This window comes from Plodia interpunctella, chromosome 25, assembly GCF_027563975.2.
Source record: "Plodia interpunctella isolate USDA-ARS_2022_Savannah chromosome 25, ilPloInte3.2, whole genome shotgun sequence".
Taxonomy (NCBI): Eukaryota; Metazoa; Arthropoda; class Insecta; order Lepidoptera; family Pyralidae; genus Plodia; species Plodia interpunctella.
The window spans coordinates 451,933-477,952 of record NC_071318.1 but is presented as its reverse complement, the minus strand read 5'-3'; the positions used below and the strand labels follow the sequence as shown (position 1 = coordinate 477,952).

The 26,020-nt window shown below is 38.5% G+C and overlaps 1 protein-coding gene across 12 annotated transcripts; it reads left to right on the top strand.

The window, feature by feature from the left end:
• Nucleotides 1-882: 882 nt before the first annotated feature.
• On the top strand, nucleotides 883-26,014 carry LOC128680793 (protein lingerer-like). 12 transcript variants are annotated; one of them, XM_053764203.2, is made up of 26 exons: nucleotides 883-958; nucleotides 3,281-3,435; nucleotides 3,679-3,753; nucleotides 4,851-4,970; nucleotides 5,308-5,404; nucleotides 6,022-6,198; nucleotides 6,786-6,865; nucleotides 7,706-7,777; nucleotides 8,550-8,648; nucleotides 9,693-9,806; nucleotides 10,630-10,803; nucleotides 11,444-11,560; nucleotides 11,871-11,925; nucleotides 14,391-14,470; nucleotides 14,903-15,076; nucleotides 15,927-16,028; nucleotides 16,181-16,318; nucleotides 17,151-17,235; nucleotides 18,064-18,248; nucleotides 19,273-19,389; nucleotides 19,612-19,750; nucleotides 21,314-21,411; nucleotides 22,372-22,473; nucleotides 23,545-23,580; nucleotides 25,004-25,110; nucleotides 25,503-26,014. In XM_053764203.2, exons 2-25 carry the CDS (start codon nucleotides 3,319-3,321, stop codon nucleotides 25,091-25,093), a joined length of 2,643 nt encoding a protein of 880 aa, XP_053620178.1. In that variant the 5' UTR covers nucleotides 883-958; nucleotides 3,281-3,318; the 3' UTR covers nucleotides 25,094-25,110; nucleotides 25,503-26,014. The 12 variants fall into 12 exon arrangements, with proteins under 12 accessions (XP_053620178.1, XP_053620175.1, XP_053620176.1 ...); XM_053764200.2 differs by having other exon boundaries at nucleotides 14,391-14,503; XM_053764201.2 differs by having other exon boundaries at nucleotides 11,871-11,937.
• Nucleotides 26,015-26,020: the final 6 nt, after the last annotated feature.

Sequence of the window (26,020 nt, the reverse complement as noted above, 5' to 3'; positions counted from 1 at the left end):
ACATGTTTGATTAAAATCAATAAATCGATAAATCACATCATGTTTGACGAAGAACCTTTGAAAGCTATTTTATTTATCTTTGACTAAGAACAAGATTGAGTACTAGCTGCACTCGGGCTATTCTCTCGTAAAAATTTTGAAATTTTCAAAATTTCACATTTATGGTATTACTACTGGCACTGTTACCAACCACTTCGTAGATAGTGCGTAGTGAAGTTACTTGTAATCTGACAGCATAATCATAGCTTTGTAATTTAATATGTTATCCATGCTAGATTACTGGATTCTAATACCAATAGTTTTGTGTGATAGCCGGTGAAGTCGTCATTTTGGGGTTTGATTTTTGAAAAAAAAGTAGCCTGTGTTTGACTACAGACATACCAACTTACCATGTTTTATGGGTCAAATCAATCAAAACTGGTCCAGCGGTTTAGCCGTAAAAGCGGAACAGATAGACATACATACTTTCGCATATGGATTAGTATGTCTAGATGATAAATTATTTGTAAAATAATGGAATTTTCTTAAGTAATGAGATCTCGCGTGACGTCGATTACCGATCTGTTGTTTCAGTTTTTTAACTTACAAAGAATCGAGTTGTATCTTTAGACAAAAATCTATTTGTTCATTTAATACATTTATGAAATAAATGACTTCGTCACTTATAGGGAAACCTGAATTGATACGTGTACATACGTAATTGAAACGTGAATAGGAAAAACCCTGGGTTCCACAACAACATTTTATCATTACTGAAATAATTTAAATAATAATTAAATATTAAAAATAATAAAGTATTGGCTCTAATTTATTGTTTAAGTAAAAGTAATCTACAAGTATTGATTTATCATTAAAACTGGCCATTATTTTAAACGATTGCGAATTTTTTTGCATGGCTGTACATGGCACAACACTAGCAAGTCACGTGACCAGCTTGCGTTTGAGAGCGCATTCACAGGTATGGAAATTAGTAAATTTTCTAATAAATTCGGTTAATTTTCGGATATAAATTAGAATTGAGGTAAAAATTATATTACTTGTAATATTGTGCGTTGATGTGTGTGCAAACAAGGTGTGATTATGTGTTGTGGACGATAATTTCGTCAACAAAGACTGTCATTTTGATACCAAGAAAGGTGCTTCAAGAATGGCGTCCCCCACATGTGCCGCTGGCCTATAGAATTTCGCCTTGGATGTGCTAAAATCTGATGACGTGAACTGTTAAAATTGCGTGAAAAAGTGGATTTGCCAGGTTTTGGCTTGGGTTCCGGTGGAAATGGCTGCGTTTCCTCGACACCACTATTGCTCGTGTTATCCGTTTGTAATGATTCATTGCTGGTTTCTGCGAAAACTGGTGAAATATATCCTCCGTTTATCTTATTGAATGCCGGTTGTAATGTTTTTTTGAGGTCTGTAGTGTTTTTTGGGCGTTGTCTTGAATGAGGCGGTTTACAGATCGCGATCCGCCCAAATGTTTTGTTTACTCGTTTTGACGCTTTGTCGGTGCCATTGATATACGTCTACTTCTCCAATTGGACATCCCCAACAAGATTGTGTTGTCTACCTGTAATTTGTATTGTAGATAAACATTATCATAGTACCTCCCTATCATGATTATTGTACATTGTTAAACAGCTGTATTTGCCTTTGTGTACATTGACCTGAGTGCCATTATCTTAGTGAAAATGTTTTGTTTTTGGTTGGAATCATACTTTCATAGAAATGGTAAACCTTATCAGAAATTTCTATAGGTAGTGAGAATCCGATTAGTACATGACATATGAGCTACATAATTTTATAAAGTTTAAACTTTTATAGATTGAATGGTGTTGGAATTATTCTACCCACTTTTTATATGTATTTTACATTTATTGTTGATATATTTCAATTTAGGAGTGTTGTTTGTTTAATACCAACATTTTGTTGGATAAGGTGTGCAGTGCAAATTGAAGCTCGATATCCAAAGTTCAGCCTTGACCTTCATAAATCAATACTTTGACACATCTATTCTTTGGATTTGTTTATTGTTGATTCATTTTTGATTTTGCACATCTTTATCCATCTTAAAAGATAATGCAAGTGGAAAAAATATTTCCACATAAGGATTACCAAGAAATGTCTTATAGCTAATTACTGATATTACTCTAAATCTTGACAAAGAAATGAAATGTATCTTTCTTATTTTGGCACTTCTCAAAAACATTGTTTATTGTTATTTCCAAGTTGGTGGTTGTTTGGATCTTCCATTCTGGGACCATTTATCCCGGTTGCTCAGAGTCCTTTTTTGTGGTGAAGTTAACTAGTAACACCATGTTCTACCTATCCATTATCTATCTGTACCGTTTGGATAAATATTTACTTGAATAAATACTTTCATGCGAGTGAAATAAAAACAGAATCAGCCAGCTGCTTCTCCCAGATTGTAAAAGTCAACCAAGGGAAAGGCTATAAATGATGTTGCTGTTTAATCAAATATGCAAAATTCCACCGTACATCTAAACATGGCTTTCAAGTTTTCAACAGCCTTCCTAAACATGTCTGTACTCAAATAAAATATGACATCAGAGTTTATTCGAAAGCTAACTTGATAGAAATGAAAGCTGCTTGAAATGACATGATTATAATTATCGTTTACATGTTAACCATTTCCCTATTTAAATTATTCACAAGGAGGGCCTGTGCCCCACCAGTGAGGATGTTTAAGTGGCTGTTAATGATGATGATGAACACTATCAGTAACCAATATGCTTCTTTGCCTATTATGCTATAGAAAAACGACAATCTTGTAGGCATTATTCACTCAAATGTTTACAATGTTTTTGTGTATGTAAACAATATAAAAGAATCATTATGACTCATAGATAGATAGATCTGATCGTTATTGCATTCATAAAATATTGCACTAACCATTAAATGGATAACTGGTTTTGTCTTTTTATATGGAAACTCAGGATTGTCAGTTAGCAGTTAGGTTGTCAAATCTTCATATAATTCTTCAGCTCAATCAACAGGGCGTTAGGGTTTAAGGTTGATTTGTGTTGTCATTATAAAGTATGTCTACAGAGGATACTAATGTTATTTTTTTCTGGTCATCTTCACGTGTTCCCGTCGCTTCCGCGGCTGTGGCGCCCGAAGCCCGGGGTCTGTAAAAAATATTATTATTAATATATATTTTTAGGACGCGATTGTTTCAACATGATTGTGTTGTATATACTTCTATAACACCCTGTATATGATCATGCTAATTTATAAAAGTAAATAGATGTTCTCTTGTCGACAGCTGCTTGTAAATAGAGGCTGTAAATATAGCAAATAAAGATGAGTTTGGGTGCGCGCGCCACCAAGGGTGGTGCGAAGGTCGGCAAGGACAAGCACGCGCCAGAGAAGGCCAAGGGCGCCGACAAACCACAGCCCAAGGAGAAGATCAAGCCACAGGTGAGTTTATATCGCATTGGCTGCACACTAAGGTGTTACCCGCCTTATTATTTTAAAAAATACGGCACAGTAGCGCCATCTACTTTATAAAGCGCCATAGACTATTAGACTTTTTGACAAATTTGACCAATAACATATAGTTATCTATGTATTATAATATTTATTATTTTATGTTGTATTATTGTATTATAATATTTATTACCTGTATTTATAAATAAATATTTTTGAATTGATTCTTTGCAGGCAACCACAGAACAGCTCCGCATGGCACACATGATCGATCGTAAAAGCGAGGATGCCTCCGACGTTCGCAGAATGGTTAGTGGCTTTGTTGATGGACTGCTTTACTATTTAAGTCTTTGTTGTGTGCCAATCTCGGCTGTGGCGCCGTGAAGCCTTTTGATTCCGCCTGATTTCATGACCGCTCGACTGACGTCAACCTTTAGCAATTCTGTCGTTTCCTATAAGTTATCAAGCCTTTATCCCCTATGGTCGTTTCTTACGATATTCACGTGGGGATTTACGTACGAGACGACTAAGGGACATGATCTTGATAGTAGATATATAAGCAAAATTCTCATTTTCATAGACGCTGTGAGGCTGAGGTCAGACGGTTGTAACATTACATCAAAGTCATCACAATTTTAATTTTTAGCTTTTTGCGCTGTCCAAGGTCTTCGCGGCTTCACTGCCTGAATGTAAGACGCGGAGATGAGAGTCTCAGGTTCGAATTCTACTCGTGCCACATACGTTTTAATACCAATTTGACTCATGTTTTCATCGACCAACACTTGCTTCCGGTAAAGCGAAACATCGTGAGGAAATCTGCACTCTGATTGTCAACTTGAGTGTGAAATTGAGAAGGCAATGGCAAACCACTCCATCATCAATGTCAATCCAACGACCCTTAGCCATGAGAAATACGACTGTGAAGAAGAAGAAGAAAGTAAATGACTAAATTTATTTATTTAACCAATTTTCAATCATATTAGATTAGATAGATTGTCCAATCATAACATCCTAACAGTTACCCAAGGCGATGTTACTTTTAAGCTATTTAATCTTTTTTTCATAGTCGTATTCCTCATGGCTGAGAGTCGTGATCATTACGGGGAATTATACGCACACAACAACTTTATTGGCATTAGTAATGGAGTGGTTTGTCGTTGCCTTCTCCATTTCACACACAAGTTAATAATCAACCTGTGTGCAGGTTTCATCACGATGTTTTCCTTCACCGGAAGCAAGTGGTGGTCGCTGAAAACTACTATACATGAGTCAGATTGGTATACAAACTCATGTGGCACGAGTAGGATTCGAACCTGGGAGCTTTCGATCCACAGGCTCTTAATCATTACACAACCACCGCTTATTTAATCTTTTAAATGGCTTGTATTCGCAAATTGTTGCAATAGGTGCTGGAGTTGATGGAGATGACGTGCCGCACGGAGGAGGAGGTGTGTTCGGCGCTGCACGACTCCGACAACGACCTCGAGGCCGCGTGCAATCTGTTGCTCGAGGACCAGCGGATACAGGTAATTCGTTCTCCAAAAAAATAAACAATTTTTAGAATAGGTAATCACATTTAAAACTGGCAAGTGCGCAAATGGTTAGAACAAAATAAAAAATTAAGGTGGCTTCCACAGAAACGCGATTTTTTTTGCGCACTTGCCAATTTTAAATTTGAATACCTATTCTAAAAAAATCTTTCTTTTTTTGGAAAGACAAACGTGACACGTTTGTTACAAAACACGAACTTTGGACAATCTTTGCCCGAGAGAGATATATCACTTTGACTGTTTTGTCAGTAATAGTTAAAATTGACCGTTAACAATGCAATTGTTTTGGTGACACTTGCGTAACGTCGCACAGGGCGAGTGGCAGACCAGCGAGAAGAAGAAGAAGAAGCCGCTGGCGGCCGCCGACGCGGAGCCGGAGCCCGCGCGCGAGCGCTCGGCGCCCAGGCCGCGTGAGTTTATACTTATATTGTCTGCTTACTGCCATTACTATTCATACATAGTACTTAATACATTTTAATTCATACTGATACGGAAGTCAGTCTGTCCGGTCCGCTTTCACGGCTAAACCTCTTTTGAAATTTGGTATGCATATAGTTAAAGAACCTCATTCAAACATAGGCTACTTTTTAAAAATTAAATCCACAAAAGACACAAAGAGAGATGCACACGGGCGAAGCTGCGGGCAATAGCTAGTTACATAGATTCTTCCTTTTTCACTGTGTCAGTTGACTACTTGACTATGTATAAAGTAGCTTCCACATTACCGCCGAACTCGGTCAAATGTAGACGCGAAGGCTTTTATTTACCGCAATGAAAACCAGCAATGTATACCGAATTCATTTGTCTTGTTTACTTAGACTAATCTATAATTTATGGGATATGTGAAAAAATGCTCACGTTTAGTTGTATGGTGTTCCATACAAACAAAACTTAACCTTTTTTTTATTGGATAGAGTGTTCCATTTTATTCTTTCTTTTATTTATACAATTTTGTCCAAACTTATTCAAGTTCATGCAACTTGACTAGTTGGAGAGTAGCCAATTAGTTTATGATTATCTACGTCAGGCCGCGGCGAGGGCGAGGGCGGGCGGGGCTCGGGGCGCGGCGGGGGCGCGCGGGGGCGCGGCGCGGGGCGCGGCGGGCGGGGCGCGGCGCGCGGGGGGCGCCGCGGGGGCACCGCCGCCCGCGCGCGCGGGCTCCGCCCCGACCACGACTGGAGCGACAACAACCACACCAGCGACGGTCAGTACTCTTTGCTTCAGCCAGCCTGTTTCAATGCTTGCTGATAATTGCAAGCTTTATTTCGTTTCACCTATCCCGTTGTCTGTCTGTAATTAAATCTTTCAAGTTAGATTTCTTCCACTTCCAGTTGACTTACAGAGTTGAAATTTCCCACGTCGTCCCAGTTTCCATGGCAATACAGATGAGGGAACTCCTCGACCGTTTGCAGCACGGGCATGGTTTTTTTTTGTCAGGCGTTATATGCCAAACGACAATAAAAGCTCGTGGCAAAAATATTTTTTTTGTAAAACACTTGGTTTATTATCGTGCAGCAGGGTCCATTAAACTTTGGCTCTGTTATATTTACTCCCATATGCAAGTGTGGTTACATTTTACTTCTCACTATCAATCAATTCGAAGTGAGTCGCAGTGAACCAATCACATTGCTGTGTGGTTGTCGTTGCGTCACTAAGACGTAATGTGATTGGTTCGCTGGGTCTCTCTTCGATTCGATGGTGATAAGTGAAGTGAATAGCAAACCCGCACTAAGCCCTTTTGTAGACTATTATGTAAAATAATTTTAAGAATTTTTATGAATTTGTCAACAGCCGGCAACATGGGCGATTCTTTTCCCGCGACAGAAGACTGGGACAACGAGGAATGGTCGGGATCGCTCTCAGACACCAAGGTGAGACGGTCGATTGACTCTTACAATTTGTCTGCACCACGATTCTTTCCCCGCAATAGAAATCTGGAACAATGAGGATTGGTTGGAATCGCTCTCAGACACCTAGGCGAGACAGTCGATTGACTCTTACAATGTGTCATCATCACGACTCTTTCCCCGCGACAGAAGTCTGGGACAATGAGGAGTTCGCTTTCAGACACCAAGGTGAGGCGGTTGATTGACTCTTACAATTTGTTAGCACCACGATTCTCTCCGCTCGACAGAAGACTGGGGGACGATGAGGAGTGGTCGTGGTCGCTCTCGGACACCAAGGTGAGGCGGTCGATTGACTTTTACAATTTGTCAGCAACTGGCAAAATGGAAGATTCTTTCGAAAAAAAAAGTATTTTGTGCAATCAATGCTTTTGGATAACTGCACTCGGTCCCCGATTTTCATCTAACAAAAATATATCCACATAAATCTGTATACCTACTCGATCATACATGTTTTTTGTATACTTTTTGACCATGTACTTTACGTACGGTCAGCCCAAAAAGTCCATTCATACTTTTGAAACTTATTCTCTGGTAATAAATTTCAAAAGTTTGAAAAAAAAACAAATATATAAGAAACAATAATGGTAAGCCCTTCTGGCACGATAGGGACCAACACTGTTTCAATAAGATTCTTCATTTCTTCTCTGCAGGCGTCGTTCCGTAATGCCAGTAGTTTGTTTTGAGAAAATACATCTATAATTTAAAATTTGACTTGAAAAAGTGCCACTTTTGAATAAATTATATAACTGTAAAATTAATAGTCGATTGTATGACGATATTAGTAACGTATGGTTTTGTTTGCAGGTGTTCACGCCTAGCAGTAATACTCAGAATCAACCTGAAACGGAGCCGACGCCCGTGCAAGCCCCTACTACGGTATTCTATTATTATTTTATAGGGTTCCGTACCTCTGATGGTAAGGTTTACCTTTCGATCTATAGGATCTGTTTGTCTGTTCGTCTGTTAAGACCCTTTTTCTCTGGAACGCGTAGAGGTATAAAGTTGAAATTTGTGTTAAATACAATACTCTCAACTATCTATTATACCTATGTATGTTATATAAAATATAGTTAGGTAGTATTTGTTGAGTTAGTATCCCGCCCCGACCTCAGTTTTGTACTATACTATGCGTATTAGATGTTGCCCGTAGCTTCGCTCCCGTGGGAATTTTAGATAAAATATAGTATATGACAATCTTGAATAATGTACTGTACCTTCTAATGGTGAAATATTTTTTGAAATCGGTTCGGAAGTTTCTGTGATTAAACATACAAAGTCACAAGCGCTTACCTCTTTATAATAATAGTATAGATATGGGGCCGTCCATTAATCACGTGATGTTTTTTTGAGCATTATTATCCCCCTCGCCTTGGTCTCGTGTATTTTGAATACCTACAAATAAATCGTACATTTTAAAAAAATATAAATTATACAATAATAATATGTATCACACGTCACCTCGTTTTTCTGTTTTGAAATCGCGCGTTTTGACAAAATAAAGAAATACTTGTGTGATATGTGATATCTTAATACACTCCCCCTCCATGATTTTTGCTGAACCCCCTCCCTTTCAAGCCGCGCGTGATTATTGGACAACTCCTATACATGTTTGTGTAAAACTGTATGTGTGTGTGTCTGTTTGTTGCAGGAAGACTGGGACGCGGCGCCGCCCAACGGCCCCGCCGCCGCCCCCGAGAGCCACATCCCCACCTACACGTACCACAACGCACACCACTCTATCATCGACGTGAGTTTGCCTACCACGAATGCCTAAAAATGTGTTATTCGACAAATCTTCGAACGAATGCAAAAAATGTGTTTTTTTCGACGTGAAAAAATTGTGTTGTTTCGACGTGAGTTTGCTACCACTATGAAAAAGTTGTGTTGTTCGGTGAATCGTTTAAACGAATGCCTAAAAAAAATGTTGTTTATCGCATAGCATTTTCACCGCATTCATTACAATCCTTCGAAACCTTTAAAAAAATCAAATATTGATAACATTTTACACTTTTACTTACACAGATCATCCTAACTATATAATAATAATAACTTTATTCACCAAAGAAAAAAGTACAATAATTGACAGAATCATTTTAGTAGTTAGATTTACAATTTATAAGTTGGACTGTGGACTCTGCACTAAGCGATGCTTGTGTCGCAGCGTCCGGAACATTTTCAATTTACATTACGATTTTTACATGTTCATCGTATAATAATAAACACAATATATAACACATACATATATAATAAACACAATTTGAAGTAACAGAAGAAATACATTACTCAGCGACGCGTTTAGCACTAAAAGCTATACTTAAATACAACTAAATGCGAAAGTATGTTTGATTTGTTTCTTACGTCTTCACGCTTTATCCATTCAACCAATCTTCTTGAAATTTAACATACAATGTTGTTTAAAGTACATAGCCGGGAAAAACAATTGTTACCGAAATTCACGCGAGCGAAGCCGCGGGCAAAAACTAGTGATTACATAAAAGAGTACTTAAACTATAACAATATACAAGTAATAAATAAAACGATAATCAAGACATGGTGTCGCTAGTATGAAAAGGGAAAGAAATTTCGTCCACATATTATGTAACCTTTGAAATTTGAATTTTATAATAAATCCGGCTGCCGTTCCATTTTGATGTTAGCAAATACCCGACAGGGTTCATATTGTGCCTATTATGTAACCAGTGTTAGCTAGCTAAGAGAACTGATGTACAATATGACGGGCAATGAACGATTTGAATTGAATTGGGTCTCAAAACTGCACATTGTCCCACAGCAAATAAACTCGGCAAACAACCATACGGCTGCTGCGGTGGCGGCCGTGGCCTCGGCGACACAGCCGCCCACCACCAAGGACCAGCTTGATGCTTACCATTCCCACCACCACCAGGTACAGATGAACTTTGATTTTTAACCCCCGACGCAAAAAGAGGCGTGTTATAAGTTTCCTCCCAAACGGATGAACCGATTTTCGTTTAGTTTTTTTTTTGTGTCATAGATAATTTTATACCGAGTGTTCTTAGCCATGTTTCATGAAAATCTGTTCAGTTTTAAAGTTGTTGCGAAATGAATATTGAAAGTCGGGGGTTTTTTAATTTGTCTAACAAATAAACAATTTTTTTAGCAGGAAGGAAAACAGGAAACCTTATAGTATAGCTCTTAGACTATTCATACTTGTACATAGTCATACAGTTAGTTTCTCATGCCTGTGGGTCGTGGTCACTGCGTGGAATGAAACACACACAACGATTTTCTTGGCACTATTAATGGAGTTGATAATCAACCAGTGTGCAGGTTTCCTCCACAGTGAGAAGGAAACCTGCACACTGGATGATTACAAACCTGGAAAGGAAAGTGAAGGAAAACATTTTCCTTCACCGGAAGCAAGTGGCGGTCGATGAATACTACTATGTACATGAGTTTGGTATACATACTTATATGGTACTAGTAGGAACCTGGAAACTTTCGATGCACAGGCTCTTAACCATTACACCATCACCGTTTCCATCAATTTGGTAGAAATATACATCTAACGTCAATCAAACGAAGAGAACTGTAGAAAAAATACATTGCGGTACTTCCCCTACACTTAAAGAGGGGGAAACACTTTTTATTTGATAGGTCTTAAAAAATGTTATGTATATCCAAAAAAAGTGATTTATTTGCAATATATTTTGGTGAAAACAAGTACGTGAGGGCAATGTTCGTTGCAGCCGATGGGCATGTCGGGCAGCTTGTCGGCGGCGCAGTCGCAGTATCTGTCGCAGCTGACGGCGCAGTCGCAGCGGCCCGCGACCTCGCCCGCGTACCCGCAGTACCCGGCCGGCGCCGCCTTCCCGGACTCCGCCAGGAAACAGCCGCGGGCCAGGCTGCCGCCGCCCTCCAAGGTCGGTGCTATATTCTCTTATACACCATAATTTTTTTATTATGCCAAAAAATTAAAGACTTCATACATGTGAGTAATCAAAATTTAAAGTTATTTAGGTTTGCGTTTATCCCAAAATATCAATGAATTTATGGACGTAGTTTGAAATTCCATTTATTCCGATTCATAGTTTATCGTGTTCTCTCGCTCTCGCGTGCAATGACCCTGGCATAGGTGAAAAATAATTAAACAAAAAAGAATTGCCAGAATTTATCAATGAAAATCTACTTTGTGTGAACCGCTGCACTGAATTTACCTTTACTATGAAGCGTAGTAGTCAGGTGGCACACTCTAAGTATTATAACCAATTATTATAGATTTTTTGGATAAATTTTGGATTTTGATTTTTTATATTTTGACTATGCACACATTGGCATAATTAAAAATTTATGGTGTATAAGTATGTATGGACAAATCGCACAGGTTGAATTCACCCCGAAGTAAATTCGAGACTTGTGTTATGGGTTACTAACTCAACGACGACGTTACATTAGCTCTTGAATTTTTGTGCTAATTCAATAAGGAAACGTCGAAATATTTTGCGGGTAAACTTTTTTTATTTATTATAAATAAATTAATGTGAATGTCCCCCCCTCCTGCAGATCCCGTCGTCTGCGGTGGAGATGCCGCACCCGGCGCAGCTGCTGGACGTGCAGTTCGGCGCGCTGTCGCCCGACATCGACGGCGACCACGACCGCGACCGCGACCGCGACCGCGAGGTCTGTAACACACACACTAACTTTCGTATTACTAATATTAGTAGTATTGTTCAAAAATTGAAGTGAATTTATTTGTTATCGTGTAATCAAATCGCAAAAGCCAAAACTATTGTGTAATTAATATCCATACTGATATTATAAAGATAAAAGCATTTTTCATTTGTAATGAGTAAACTCGAAATGCTACTGGATCAATTTTTATGAAATTTAGCACAGAGAGAGGCGAAACCCGCTTGAAAAAACCACAAAAACTTTTCAAAGATCAAGCATATCAACTTATATTTTTAAAAAATCACGTTTTCATCCACAGCTGAGTTCTCCGCTGCCGGCGGAGACCGCGGCGCCGGCGGACACCAGCGCTAGCAGTGAGTGTGCTTGTATGTTTTGTCTTTGTCTTCGTTTTCGTTTACACTACACTACACACCCTCGGCCAAATCGAATCTTTTGTTTCATGAACACACAACAGATACATGTTATACATAAAAAGGACATGCAACGCGCGTGTGATCCAGCCCCAGAATAGGGCATATATATCCTCCCATAGACGACGCGCGAGGCAATTACGGGACACATAGCCTTGACAAAACCTCGAACGTCGAACTCAAGTAGATTATTTTTTCACGTATAGACTACAAAATTCATAGTAAACACATTATAGTTGGACTTGATACTATAAAGGTCAAACAGAAAATTTTATTCATTCAAATTATACATATATATATATGTATTAAATAATGTATAATTTGAATGAATAGAGAACGCGATCATTTGATAGGCTGCACGATGCTAGAACGGGACAGCACCATGCTTTCTCCGAGTAAATCTCGTGCTACATTGACGGGCTGTTTGTTTTGTTCATTCACTGTTGTTTGAATGCTTGCGAATCTGTCATACAAGCCATGTTTCTATGTCGTATATTTCATCATGAGGTGTCGGGTTCGATTCCCGTTGTGGGAATGTATATAATTTCACGTTTGCTTTGTATTACGCGTATGTTTTTATTACGCGTTATATCTTTTTGTGAATCTTATACTATTCATATAGATATATTTTAAAGAAAGATCTGATGAAGAAAATTAGTAAAGAAACTTGCATTCTAATTGATGTTGTGTCAGCTAGTGTCCGAAATGGAGATGGCAATGGCAAAACAATAAGTTGTTGTTTATGTTTCATTCCACATAGGCTCTATTTATTTACTCTTATCGTGTGCGTTATCTAACACTGGTGTCAGATTTTATTTCAACAAAGGCATCTGATATGACATCTACCGACATCTAGTGGCAAGTGGTCGCAAACGCACTAGTGAACTAAACTGTTAACCAGGTCAGGTTTTCTTACGATGTTTCTTTCACTACAAACAGTCGAATTTCGAAAGCCTTCAGCCAAAATGAAAGACATAGAATGAAGCTGTGGTGGTGTAATGGTTACGACGTCCGCCTATGTTACGAAAGGTCTTAGGTTCGTATCCTACTCGTGCCATATGAGTTTGTATACCAATCTGACTCACATAGGTATAGTAGTTTTCATAGACCACCACTTGCTTCCGGCGAAGGAAAACATCGTGAGGAAACCTGCACACTGGTGGACAGTTTAGTTCACTAGTGTGTATTCGACTTCCTGCCACTATATGGCGGTAAGTAGTCCCAAAAGTCATATCAGATGCCTTTAGGCGACTTGAGAAAAAATCTGACACTAGTGTTAGCAATAACACACTCGATATGATGATGATGAAAGATATTAATAATGAATTTTATTATCTGAAGTCTTAATTTAGCTTTTGAAGCTTCATATCACGGTTTTGAGTATCCCCTCCCTCTCCGCACCTCACCGCATGTATTATCTATGTTTTGTTGTTTTTGTCGGTTTTGTGTTTTATATTTTGGCAAATAAACGATAGTCTATCTACAATTAACGTTAGGTTAAAAATGATAAATGAATTGAATAACCATATGTTCAAATTTACTCATTAATGTATGTGGCCGACCAAATCAAAAGGGACTTTGTGGCGGCTGACACTTAGGTCTTTATTGCCGTTGTTCGAATACAAAACAACGGCAATAATGGCGTAAGTGTCGGGCGCCATAAGGTCCCTTTTGATTTGGACGGCCAAATATAATATGGTGATTTTATGATTTAGTTCCTGAACCAGGAACCTGAGTGTGATGTGTTTGTGGATGGATGGAAGACGCTTGTCAGGAATTGTTTGCAGTTTTGTGAGATTGACGAATGTGAGTCAACGTGTTTAGGATGATATTATTGGGTTAGAATTTTTTCTAAGTGCCTATTTTTTCTTACTAAATACTTTTAAAGGATACATATTGTGTACCGTTATATTTTGCTAAATAAATAATAATAATACAGTAAATAAATATCGTAATAAGCAACTTCCATAAAATTTACCAGTAAATATTAATTAATAATAGGTTTTTTACATGTCAGTAGAAAATGTAGTTTATTTTTCTTCTCGTTATAACTAAACAGGCCCTTCTCTTATAGCGGCGCTAGTCGCTTTAATTATTTGTAATTTAATGAAAACGTCGTATATTCTTTCTTCTTTTTTTCAAGCGATTAATGATTCAGTTTAATTGTGTAGTATGTATTATAGGGCTTCACTCTCGTGCGATTTTGAGATAAAATATAGCGTATAGCAATCTTGGATAATGTGTCGTTCTAATGGTGGAAGAATTTTGGAAATCGAAGTTACGGAGATTACCCCCGCCTCAAACAAACAAACTCACAAACGCTTACCACTTTATAATAATAGTATAGATTTGATGATTAGAATAATATAGCATAGTGTGGTACAATGCAATGTTGGGTGTTTCCGCAGCGCTGGAGAAGCTGTCGGCCTGCATGCAGCAGCTCGGCGCGCACGCCGCGCCCGCTCCCAACGCGAGACCGCAGCACAAGGTACACGCGCACACCGCCTACCAACTGAGATATGTAATTATGATTTTGATAAAGCCACGGGCTCACCACGACGCACCCAGATGCTACTCACGTGTATTAAGCTTCACTTTGTATGTAATGTGGTTGTGTCAAAACAAATCGTGCAAATAAAATTTCACTTCTCTTGCAGAGTTAAATTTTTCCTCATGTTGTATCCAGATTCGGCTTCAGATGAGGGTTGAGGAGTTCCTCAACTGTTTAAGCTCAGACATATTATTTGTCACGTTTTGAATGCATCAAGATCTCTCTGACAAGAAAACTTATGACTAAAATCATATAATAAAGACGATCATTTCAATTAAATTAATTACTAGTGTAAAAATGCAAGCTTGTTGGTTCTCCTTGAACATGTTAAATTAAAATAAATAAATAAAATGAAACATACATCCTCAGCCCGCAGTCCCACAATCACAGCCGCCGCAGCAGCCGACGCCGACGTCGCAGCAGCAGCCGACGACGCCGCAGCAACAGCCGCAGCAGCAGCCGCAGCCGTCGCAGCAGAACGTGTACCACCACCCCGTGTCCCACCACCCGCCGGTGTACCAGCCCAATGTTTACGCTGCTCAGGTGACCTATGTTATAAATATGCTAGCTTTTGCCCTTCAGTGAAATATGTGATCGTCCAAATCAAAAGGGACCTTATGGCGCCCGACATTTACGCCATTATTGCCGTTGTTTTGTATTCGAACAACGGCAATAAAGACCTAAGTGCCAGCCGCCATAAGGTCCCTTTTGATTCGGACGGCCACATATTTAGACTCTAACTAATCTGGTTTCCCCGTACAAATTTTGAACCCAATTTTTACCCCCTTGGAGGGTGACTGGTTTGCTGCAACCACATGATTTTATTGGCATGCATTGAATGCAATAAGATATATCCTGATCTTAACTAATATTATAAATATGAAAGTAAGTTTGTTTGTTACCTCTTCACGCTCTATCTACTCAACCAATCTTCTTGAAATTTTGCATACCATGTAGATTGATGTATGGAGAAGGACATAGGGTACCTTTCATCCCGAAACAGCGGGCAACATTTAGTTGTAGTACATGAAGTCATTTTTGTTAAAAAGCTTTGTTTGTAATAACTTTATTGCGCGAAAATAACTACATTAATTAACACAAGAAAGATACATGTACAGTCAACAGCACATCAATTTACCCTGCATGAACCTCTATGGCGCGGTAATAGCGGCGAGTTTACAATTAATTAGGGTAGGTTGATGTGCTATTGACTGTACAACGGCGGACTTATTCTATGTAGGGAACTCTTACAGTCAACCGGCGATAGGTTGAGAGGACGTGTATACAGTAGCAGACTGGTCAGAAGTAAACTTAACACTTTTAGGTTTAAACTTTATTGAACCTTATTAAACAAACATAATGTGTGTATGTGTGTGTGTGTGTGTGTGTGCAGGTGAACTCCACAAACGCATCACTGCCGGCCGCGTCGGCGATGAGCACGTACCCCTCCAGCGTCACGCTGACGCAGTACCAGCCCATCATCAACTCCTATCAGGTGCGGGAAATCTGTTCTTCACTACTTTGTTCGAACAAGGATTTTAATATTTTAATTAATTTAATATTTAGGGATGTAAGTTACCTGAATATGTTTATTCAGGTAACTTACATCTTAAATATTAAATTAATTGTTGTTATTATTATCATTAGCAGCAACCCGGCGTGACCGTGTGCGTGGCTCAGACGACAGTGGCGACACCCAACGTCGCTGCTGGATACTCTGCCCTCTACACCACCGGCACTGCATACTACCAGCATCCGCCGCACAAACTACCGCCCACCACGCAGGTACGTCTGTATGTCCAACTATCCCATTCTTTTATATAATAATATACTAATAATCATCACTACATATTATAAAACAAAGTCGCTTTCTCTGTCCCTATATCCCTACGTATGCTTAAATCTTTAAAACTACGCAACGGATTTTGATGCTGGTTTTATTTATATATAGTTTGATTCCTGAGGAAGGTGTAGGTGTACAATTTATTAAGGTTTTACCTGAGCGAAGCAGGGACGGGCCGCTAGTAATATTATAAAGAGAAAATATTAAGTTTTGTTTTTTTTTTTCTTTGTAATGAATAAACTCGGAAATACTGGATTGATTTTGATGAAATTTGACACATAAACAGACGAAACCGTAAGCAGTAACATAGGCTACTTTTTAATTAGGGTTTACTCGAGCAAAGCCGAGTCGGACTTCCAGTAACTAATCCTACTATTATTATAAATGCGAAAGTATGTTACTCTTTCACGCCAAATCTACTGGACCGTATTGTTATGAAATTTGGTACACGAGTAGAATATAACCTTTAATAACACATAGGGTACTTTTTATCCCGAAATTCCCACGGGAGCAAATTAAAAATTAGCTTCGGGGCGCAGCTAGTATAGAAATAAATTATTGTGTGCATGCAATACTTACTAATTTACTTGTAATATAAACTCTATTGTGCAAAGTTGTCACGATAATTCTTTTATAGAGGTTGGTTCATTTCGATAATATTATTCGTTGCTAAGGGAAGAAAGGTCGCCTATGGAGCAGTGAGAGACATGAAATCTATAAAAAAAATATTATTGAGTATGAGACTTGTGATAAACTCCCGTTGTCTCCCCACAGTACGAGAGTGCAGTGTCGGCCAGCAACAGTTTGACGTCTACCTCCACCACACAGACTTCCACCGCCAAAGTAGCCACCACGACGGGTGAGTGACCATACTTGTTGTGTAGACTTCACACTATCATCAATATCGGACGGATGTTTTCAGCAAATTCCCAATCGAATAAATTTGTGAATGAAGAAATTATGTTAAACTTTGGTGAAAGAATTTAAAAAAAATATTTTTAATTAATTCATGTAAGTATACATTTATGTATGTAGCAAGATTTCTCCAACTACAAGGATTTATTGAAGTAAACAACCGAGTCTTCAACAAGGAGTTATATTTAAGAGATAAGAGCTAATAACAATGAATATGAATGACTAATAACGACCGGAAGCGGGGACGCGAGTGGCAGATGCCGGTCGGCCTTATAACGGTTGATGTATACGGAGATGTTGCTTTGTTACATGTATACATATATTTCACTAGTGCTTTTTATGTTTCCATGTTTTTGTGTTTTATTATGCAAAAAGTTATTTCAAACAAATTTATGAAATGAACTCCGATTGAGTGAGGCCAGTCCTCTTAGACATACGCTTTGTTTCGGTCAACCATTGATATGGGCCGATGAGTATTGTCGATCTATACTATTATCATAAAGAGCTTTTGTGAGTTTGTATGTTTGAGGTGGATAATCTCCGAAACTACCGAACCGATTTAAAAAATTCTTTCAGCATTAGAAAGGTACATAATCCAAGATTGGTACAGACTATATTTTATCTCAAAATTCCAACGGGAGCGAAGCCGCGGGCTACATCTAGTTATTACAATAAAGTTATGTCAAACAAACAAATTTTTAAACTCCGATCGAGTGAGAACTGGCTCCTAGACAGACGCATGGGCCGTTGAGTATTGTGAAGAACATTTCAGCGGCGCACGTGTCAGTGACAGCGAGCGGAGGCGGCGGTGGCGGGAGCGGGAGCGGGAGCGGGGGCGGGAGCGGGATGGGCAGCGCGGGGTACGCGGCCGCGGCGCTGTACGGCGCGGCCGGCAGCGCCGCCTACGCCTACGACGACCAGCTCATGCAGAGGACCACCACGCTGCCGCATCATATGGTGACTATCATACGCACACACAGATATACATACACTTCTTATTAATATAATAAACAAACTACTGTTTCCTGTACTGTATTGTACGAACTGAATATTCACAAATTGATTGCTGCTGTAGTTGCGTAAAGTTCTACAATAAACTCCCTGAAGTTATCAAAAAAAACGAGAACAAAAACCGTTTAAGGCTACACTTTATACTTTGTTAAATGAGATAAATGTTTCTACAGTGTTCAGGAATTTTTCAATTGCAAATTGCCATAGGTAGATAATATTTTAATATATTCATTAAATGCAAATAAATACTTTCTTTCTTAAAATCTTTGGTCAGCAATAAATGAAACTTATGTAGTGGTAATTAAATGAAATTATATTGACGTTTCCAAAAACAATGAATTTATCAATTATTACATACGAGCAATCGGCGGGAATATTAGTATCTGTCACTGTGTGAAAAAATATTTAAATCTAGAATACGATAATGACTTTCTTTTTTATTGGTGGCCAGTAAAACATTAATCCTGGACAGGCAAAAAGGCTAATGTTTAAAAAGTAATTTCTGTTTTATGTAGTTATTATGTATGGTTTAAAAAGAAATTAATGAAAATGTGAGGAGTCGTTTGTGTTTGTCCACATATTATGTAATATTCTTAAATTTTTGACTCACTACTGTATCGATATGATGATTATGATGTTATTTCTGTATGTAAAGCATACATCTTTTTGAAATTTTGAATACATGTACTTTGAAGGACTAGGGCAAAGCTAGTATTAAATACTAGCTCTTGCCCGCGGCTTCGCCCGCGTGTGTTTATCTACGAAAGCGAAACAGGCGATTTTCTTACAAACTTTCATTTCCCATAATCATTTGGGGGTTGATTTTTGAAAAAAAATAAGTAGCCTATGTTCGTACGGGGTTCTTTAACTACATGCATATCAAATTTCATCAAAATTGGTCCAGCGGTTTAGCCGTTAAAGCGGAGTAGATAGGTAATTGCGAGATGTAAAGAGTAGCGTGTTCCCGCAGACGGGGTACTACGAGGTGGGCTACGGCGTCGGCGGCGTCAGCGGCGCGCGGGACTCGGGCTTCGGGCTCGGCGCCGGCGAGCGCTTCGGCCGCGCCGACGCTGCTTCGCCGCAGCAGGTTACACACACACATACTTACTGATATCACCACAGAGTATTTAATCTCTGACTTGACAGTTTAGAAGTTTATTGTGTTATGACTTGTCATCTCTATGTTATATGATATCATTCAAGTAGCCAATTATAACATATATTAAAATACCGTTGAATTTAGCTGTGCACATGCTGGACACACCCGATATAACGTCCGTCCCCCCCCCCCCCCCCCCCCCCCGCGCAGGTGCCGGCAGCGCTGCCGCCCGGCTACGCGTACTTCTACCAGCCGCCGCCCAGCAGCTACCAGTACGGCGTCTACCCCTACGGCGGCTCCGCGCCCGCCAAGCAGTCCTACACGCAGCAGTACGACCAGGACTACAAGGGTGACCCTCTTTGCTCATTGTTCACTAGGAGCTTTGACGTTCACGTGCGTCGTAACATTCATACGGTTGCGAGTTGATCTGTCGACGTGATAGAAACGACCGAGCGCAATGGAGTATAGCTCTTAATAAATGTGTAAAGTGGCGACAACTGCCACTCCGCATGCAAAACGCCGCTAAAGCCAACTAAACGCAGTGGCCGTACAAGCCACATAGGTGATACACAATGCTAAGGACAGATGGCGCTGTGGGCGACTCACGATATAAACTAACAAGCCTAAAACGCGAAGTTAGTGCGTTTACGATTGGAAGTATATACACCCATACATTTTTAATTATGCCAAAAAAATTTAAGGCTTAATATTAAAGACCCTATTAATACATATGAGTAATCAATATTTAATATTATCGTTTATCACTAAGTTATTGAGGTTTCCATTTATCCCAAAATATCAATGAATTTATGGTCGTAGTTTGAAACTCCAATTATTTCAATTCATAGTTTATCATGTTCTCTCGCTCTCGCGTGCAATGACCCTGGCATAGGCAAAAAATAAATATAAAAAAATTGCCAGAATTTATCAATGAAAATCGACTTTGTGTGAACCGCTGTACCAAACCTACCTTTACTATGAAGCGTAGTTGCTGGCACTCTCTTCAATATTATAACCAAATTAATAATTGGATAAATTTTGGATGTTGATTTTTTATGTTTTGACTATGCACATATTATCAGTAATAGATACTGATTTTTTTTAGTAATAGGTACCCATTTTATTTTTTGGCATAGTTAAAAATTTATGGTGTATACACCCTCCGACATAACACCGTCTGTCGCGTGCTGGTTCCCAGAGACAATATCTGGTCTGTTGGGGATATTTTCCCAAGGTGGCTGTCGAGCAATTATCACCTCGCTTCCTCTAGGAGTGCAATAAACTATCTATTTAACTGTACTTGCCGCCGGTGTTGATAGAATTAATATACGACAGTTATTTAATTCATCTCTAATTCATCATATGAAATTGAGCAGTATACATGCAGTTGTTGGTTATGTCTACCTCGTGTGGGATAAAGACGTGATACTTTCTCATCTGAGCGATTTCCCGGTTGATTCACAGCCGTTGAGCGTCGGAGCCCAGAGTCCGCAGAGTGACTTTTTATTCATTGGCATATTTTTGTCTACATGATCAGGCTATGATACTGAATAACTTTCGTACACCGAAATCGCAAAAAAAAATCAGCTGATCCATACTTTTTCGTCTAATCATATAAGTATTTGATTTTGTATGGAACATTCGATCATTTGATTTGTTTTCGCGATTTCGGAGTTGCTCCCATACGAAAAGTTCTTTAATATCACGGACTGAGTGTAGCGAGTATGTAGACAAAATATTGCCGTTGTATAAAAAGTCACTCTGTATATGTAGTATGATAGTAGTTTGTAGCTTTGGTAAATATTATTTAATTTAGAATATGCCGTGAAAAAGTGCATGTGAAGGCCTAATTTCTGAATAAATTATTTGATTTGATTTCCTAAATTTTAAATAAATAAATGTTTGCCCCCAGGCGGTCCATACTCCGGCGCCGCAAGCAAAACCGCGGCCGGCAACACGGCAGATCTCAGCAATGCTATGTACAAGACTCACGTCCTCAACAAGGTTAATGTGAGTATTTTCTGCGTTCTCGTGTCTACTCTCGAAATCATTGGAGGATGTAAAGCCTCGAATCCCGGGGTCAACATAAAAACCCTTGAGATTTCAAAGATTCAGCTCTGATTTTACAAATTGCTGCCTGATGTCATTCTTTGGATTTAAAAAATGGTAAGCCCTTCTGGCATAATAGGGACCAACACTGTTTGAATGAGTTTCTTTCGGCATTTCTTCTCAGCTCGTTCCGAAATGCTAGTAGTTTTTTAGCTTTGGTAAACATAATTTATTTAGAATATGACGTGAAAAAGTGCCTGTGAAGGCCTAATTTCTGAAATGATATGATTTTTATTTTAAAAAATTTTACTATTTTTTTTTGTAAGTGGCCAGTTCAAGCATTTTCCAACCACAGGATAGACGAAAGAAATGTGCTTATTGATTTTATTGGCCACTACTGTGACGTTCCATGAGAAAAGGTTCTTTATGGAGGGCAGTCGCCTATTTATCCTATAATAAAATGAGCAAGTAAAACGTCTTTTTTATTTATTTGGCTCAGCATACAGTATTACAATAAATCACTAATAAACTAGTGATATTTTCGTCTTAAGCGATTTTCCTGCCTAAGGTACTTTTTTTTTGTACAAAATTAAATACCATAATGCCTACATATTATAATTTATAATATATATTATAATTGCCATCTTCGCTGTATGTCTGTCCTGGCATTAAATCGATTTTTTGCCCCGTTTGCCCCCTATGACATAGATTTCTATGTCATATGTCATAGGATATTTATCGTAATCCCAACTAATATTATAAATACGAAAGTAAGTTTATTTGTTTGTTACCTCTTCACGCTCTATCTACTCAACTGATGTTGAAATTTTGCATACATTATAATTTGAAGTATGAAGTAACTGTTCCCGTGGGAAATTCACGTGAGTAAAAGCTAGTTGCAATATAAATGAATTCCGGCAGAGTTACGAGAAGGCGACGTTCCACAGCGGCACGCCGCCGCCCTTCGGCGCCGGGTCCCACCTCTACATCCCCGCGCCGCCGCATCACCACCACCACCACCAGGTAACCCACGACCCTCACTACTTGGGGTATTGGCCATTGATAACAATATTTTATATTTGTTTTATTAAGTCATTATTGGTTTATTTTTCCATTTATTAGGCGTTTCGACGACCTCGGTGGCGCAGTGGTAAAGTACTTGCCTCTGAACCGTGAGGTCCCGGGTTCGATCCCCGGTCGGGTCATGATAGAAAATGATATTTTTCTGATTGGCCCGGGTCTTGGATGTTTATCTATATTTGTATTTTTTATAAAATATAGTATCGTTTAGTTAGTATCCCATAACACAAGTCCCGAACTTACTTTGGGGCTAGCGCAATCTGTGTGATTTGTCCTTATATATTTATATATTATATTGAAATCTTTCTCGCAATTTTGCGGTGGGGAAGGGTTACGCGAATGCGCACTATATCAGAAAACTGGATACGCGGCATGACAGCTACTCATTCTAGTATGCTAGCTCAGAATCAAAGTATAACTAGTTTTATTACTCATTCAGACCTTAAAAGGCATCTATTTTTTGTTTTGGTTAAGCATAGCCAAGGCTCCTTCATTCCAACATTACACACACCATCTGATATCATAACACACAACCACTAACATATACGGACACAAACCTATTGCTCTATACTATGTTAACTATTATTCAATCTTAAATTGCATATTACGATACAAAAAGTGTAAATCGCCCTTTATTAATATTTCACATAAATATCACAGCTGTATCACTTTATATCATTATCAGTTAAATGTAAATCACAATATTTTGTCTGTGTTGTGTATATATGTTGAATGAAAGCATGCAAGTCACAGTGAAAATGTATTTAGTCATATTAAGTGCATGGCGAAAATTTTCATTCGTTGTAGACGTCCAAAGATTTAAAGAACCTGCAACTGAAGTTTAAAATTTTACCAAAATCCGTTTGGTGCGAAAATTCAAACATACAAATTATATTTATTTTTATTTAGTTAATAGTTTTTTTTTTAAGTAGCATTGTATTATATGTGATGTCCGCATGACATTATTATTTTAGACCTTAATTTATTATTCTTAGAGTTTGCTTTCGTTTGTAGATGGATGCGCGGGTGAACAGTAGTCATAATAGGCGGGTAAGTTATTATATACACGTATATATATACATATATATGTTTATTTTGAGCACAATGGGCTTTATTTCACGTCACATTTCTTGTACTAAGATTTTTAAAATAATTTTGAAGTCTAAACTTCACGGTACATACAGTGAAGTTCAAAAGTTTAGAATATATAGTCCAACGATTTATTTAGAATCGAACGAAATAGTAAAACAGTAATCGATCCATTAGGAAAAGTCCGTCCGACCGGTCGGTCTAGGCAGTCGCACCAAGGAAAAATGTTTTTCTTAAAAAAGTAAATATCGTATTATATACTAATCGTAAATAATAACATAACCCTCCTTTTCGCTACGCGTTAGTCGGGTAAAGAAGTGTGACGTATTTAGAAGTCCTCTATGTATATTGCACAGTATATATTTAACACATATACTATATATTTGGATATCTATGTTTCATGTACAGATACCCGCCTTTAGCATGTTATGTTGTGTTTTTTAAATGTATATTTATGTAAAAGATATATTATTACGCCTACTTTAAAAATGCAACTTACAAAATTCAGCTTTTCGTGCATACATAAAGATATGTTGTTGTCAAGAAGCTCCATGTAAGGGCTAATACCTAAACAATTTGTATATGTCGTCGTCGTATCGTATTGACCAAATAGTGAAATATGTGTCCTTTATTACATACTAGCTTTTGCCCGCGGCTTCGCCCACGTAATTTTCCCACGGGAACAGTTGTTATTCCGGGATGAAAGGTACCTTATGTCCTTCTCCATTCTTCAAACTACATAAATGCAAAATTTCAAGAAGATTGGTTGAGTAGAAGAGCGTGAAGAGGTAACAAACTTACTTTCGCATTTATAATATTAGGATATAGGCATATCACGAGTTGGCCAATTGTACGATCAGACGACGACATATCGAAATACAAGACAGATGATTTGACTTTAAAAAAATACTCAACATTCAAATTAATGTGTTTTTATATCGCTCGTATACTTGTTAGGGTTTTGTACAGTGATGTGCCAGGAAATACTCAAATATAGAAATTTTCTCCCTTGGAAACTTTCCTGAAATTTTCGGGAACGTTCTCATAGGGAAATTAGTGGAAACCGTTAGATTTTCTTGAAAATTTGTATGGTTATAATTATTATTGTAAATAACTGTGATAAAAATGAAATTTCGATACGTTCATTATTTAAAGTAATTTGTTGACAATTTTGAGAAGGTTTCCGGGAATACTTCTTTGCACACATTCCGTGGATTTAGAAGCTTTCGAGAGCGGCACATCTAAATTTCTATATATCAAAATTTGAAACGAAACAGTTTTCACAATTTTTCTGTCAAATCTACAAGCCTCATTTGTATATTGGTCTCCTTTAACCCTTAGATGATGGTTTTGTGTTAATTCCCACAATTCCCGTATTTCCCAGGAGAGCGGCGCGGCGGGCGGGCGCTCGTCCAGCGCGAAGCCGCCGCAGAGCAAGCCCACGTACTCGCAGTCGTACTGGGCTCCCAACTAGGGAACACTGATATACTCGTTAGTATTTGTTTTAAATTTTATTTGGCATTTTGAAACTATCTCGCAGCGATAATCGCACAGTTTTGCTGCATCGCGTGCGACTGTTCGCGCTAATTTGAACACCTCCATATAAGTCAGCTGACGCAAACGGAGCGAGCGAATCACGTACCGCGTCGCGAGCGGGATTCCCGTCAGTTTGAACAGTCCTTTGGTAAACTTTAGTTTACTTTAATTTTCAAGTGATAAAATTAGAGGTAATTTAGATCGAGTTAAAAAGTGTGGAGGCGAGTGTGACTCTTATTTGCTCCTCTTCTAACTGAGAAGAAGAAAGACAAGAGCTTATACTCCAGTCACCATATATGTATATAATACAACAGAATAAATAAATAAACAATATGTATTGTCCGCAGGCAGCCAACACATGTACATAGCAAGGCTTGGGGCCCTCACAGTCAATTGCCGCCCGGCGGCGACTGTCGTGCGACTGTGGCGCTACTATCGCGCGACTGTGGCGCGACTAACGAATAACAATATGTCTTACTTGTACCTATTATGTGTAATGTAAAATAAAATGAAAGGAAATTGATCGGAAAACTATGTTAATATTTCTTTTAAATTAGAGACGGGGCTCGTTCGAATATTTTCCTTTTTAACGGCCCCGTCTCACACCGTAGGTTACGATTGTTTAAAATTAACTGTAGTGCTTTATATATAAAATATGTATATGTATGTAAGCATTTGGTACGCTATGCGCGCCGAACATTTTTGTATTTAGTTGACACTTTTTGTAATTACAATATTATTATTAAAAATGTCATAGGTAATCGTACGAATAGTCGAGGTCTTTTTTATGTGGAAGAATGTGATGTGTGATCTCGAGTCGAGGGCATTTGTATGAGGGAAATACACATATTGGAACCTGCCTGTT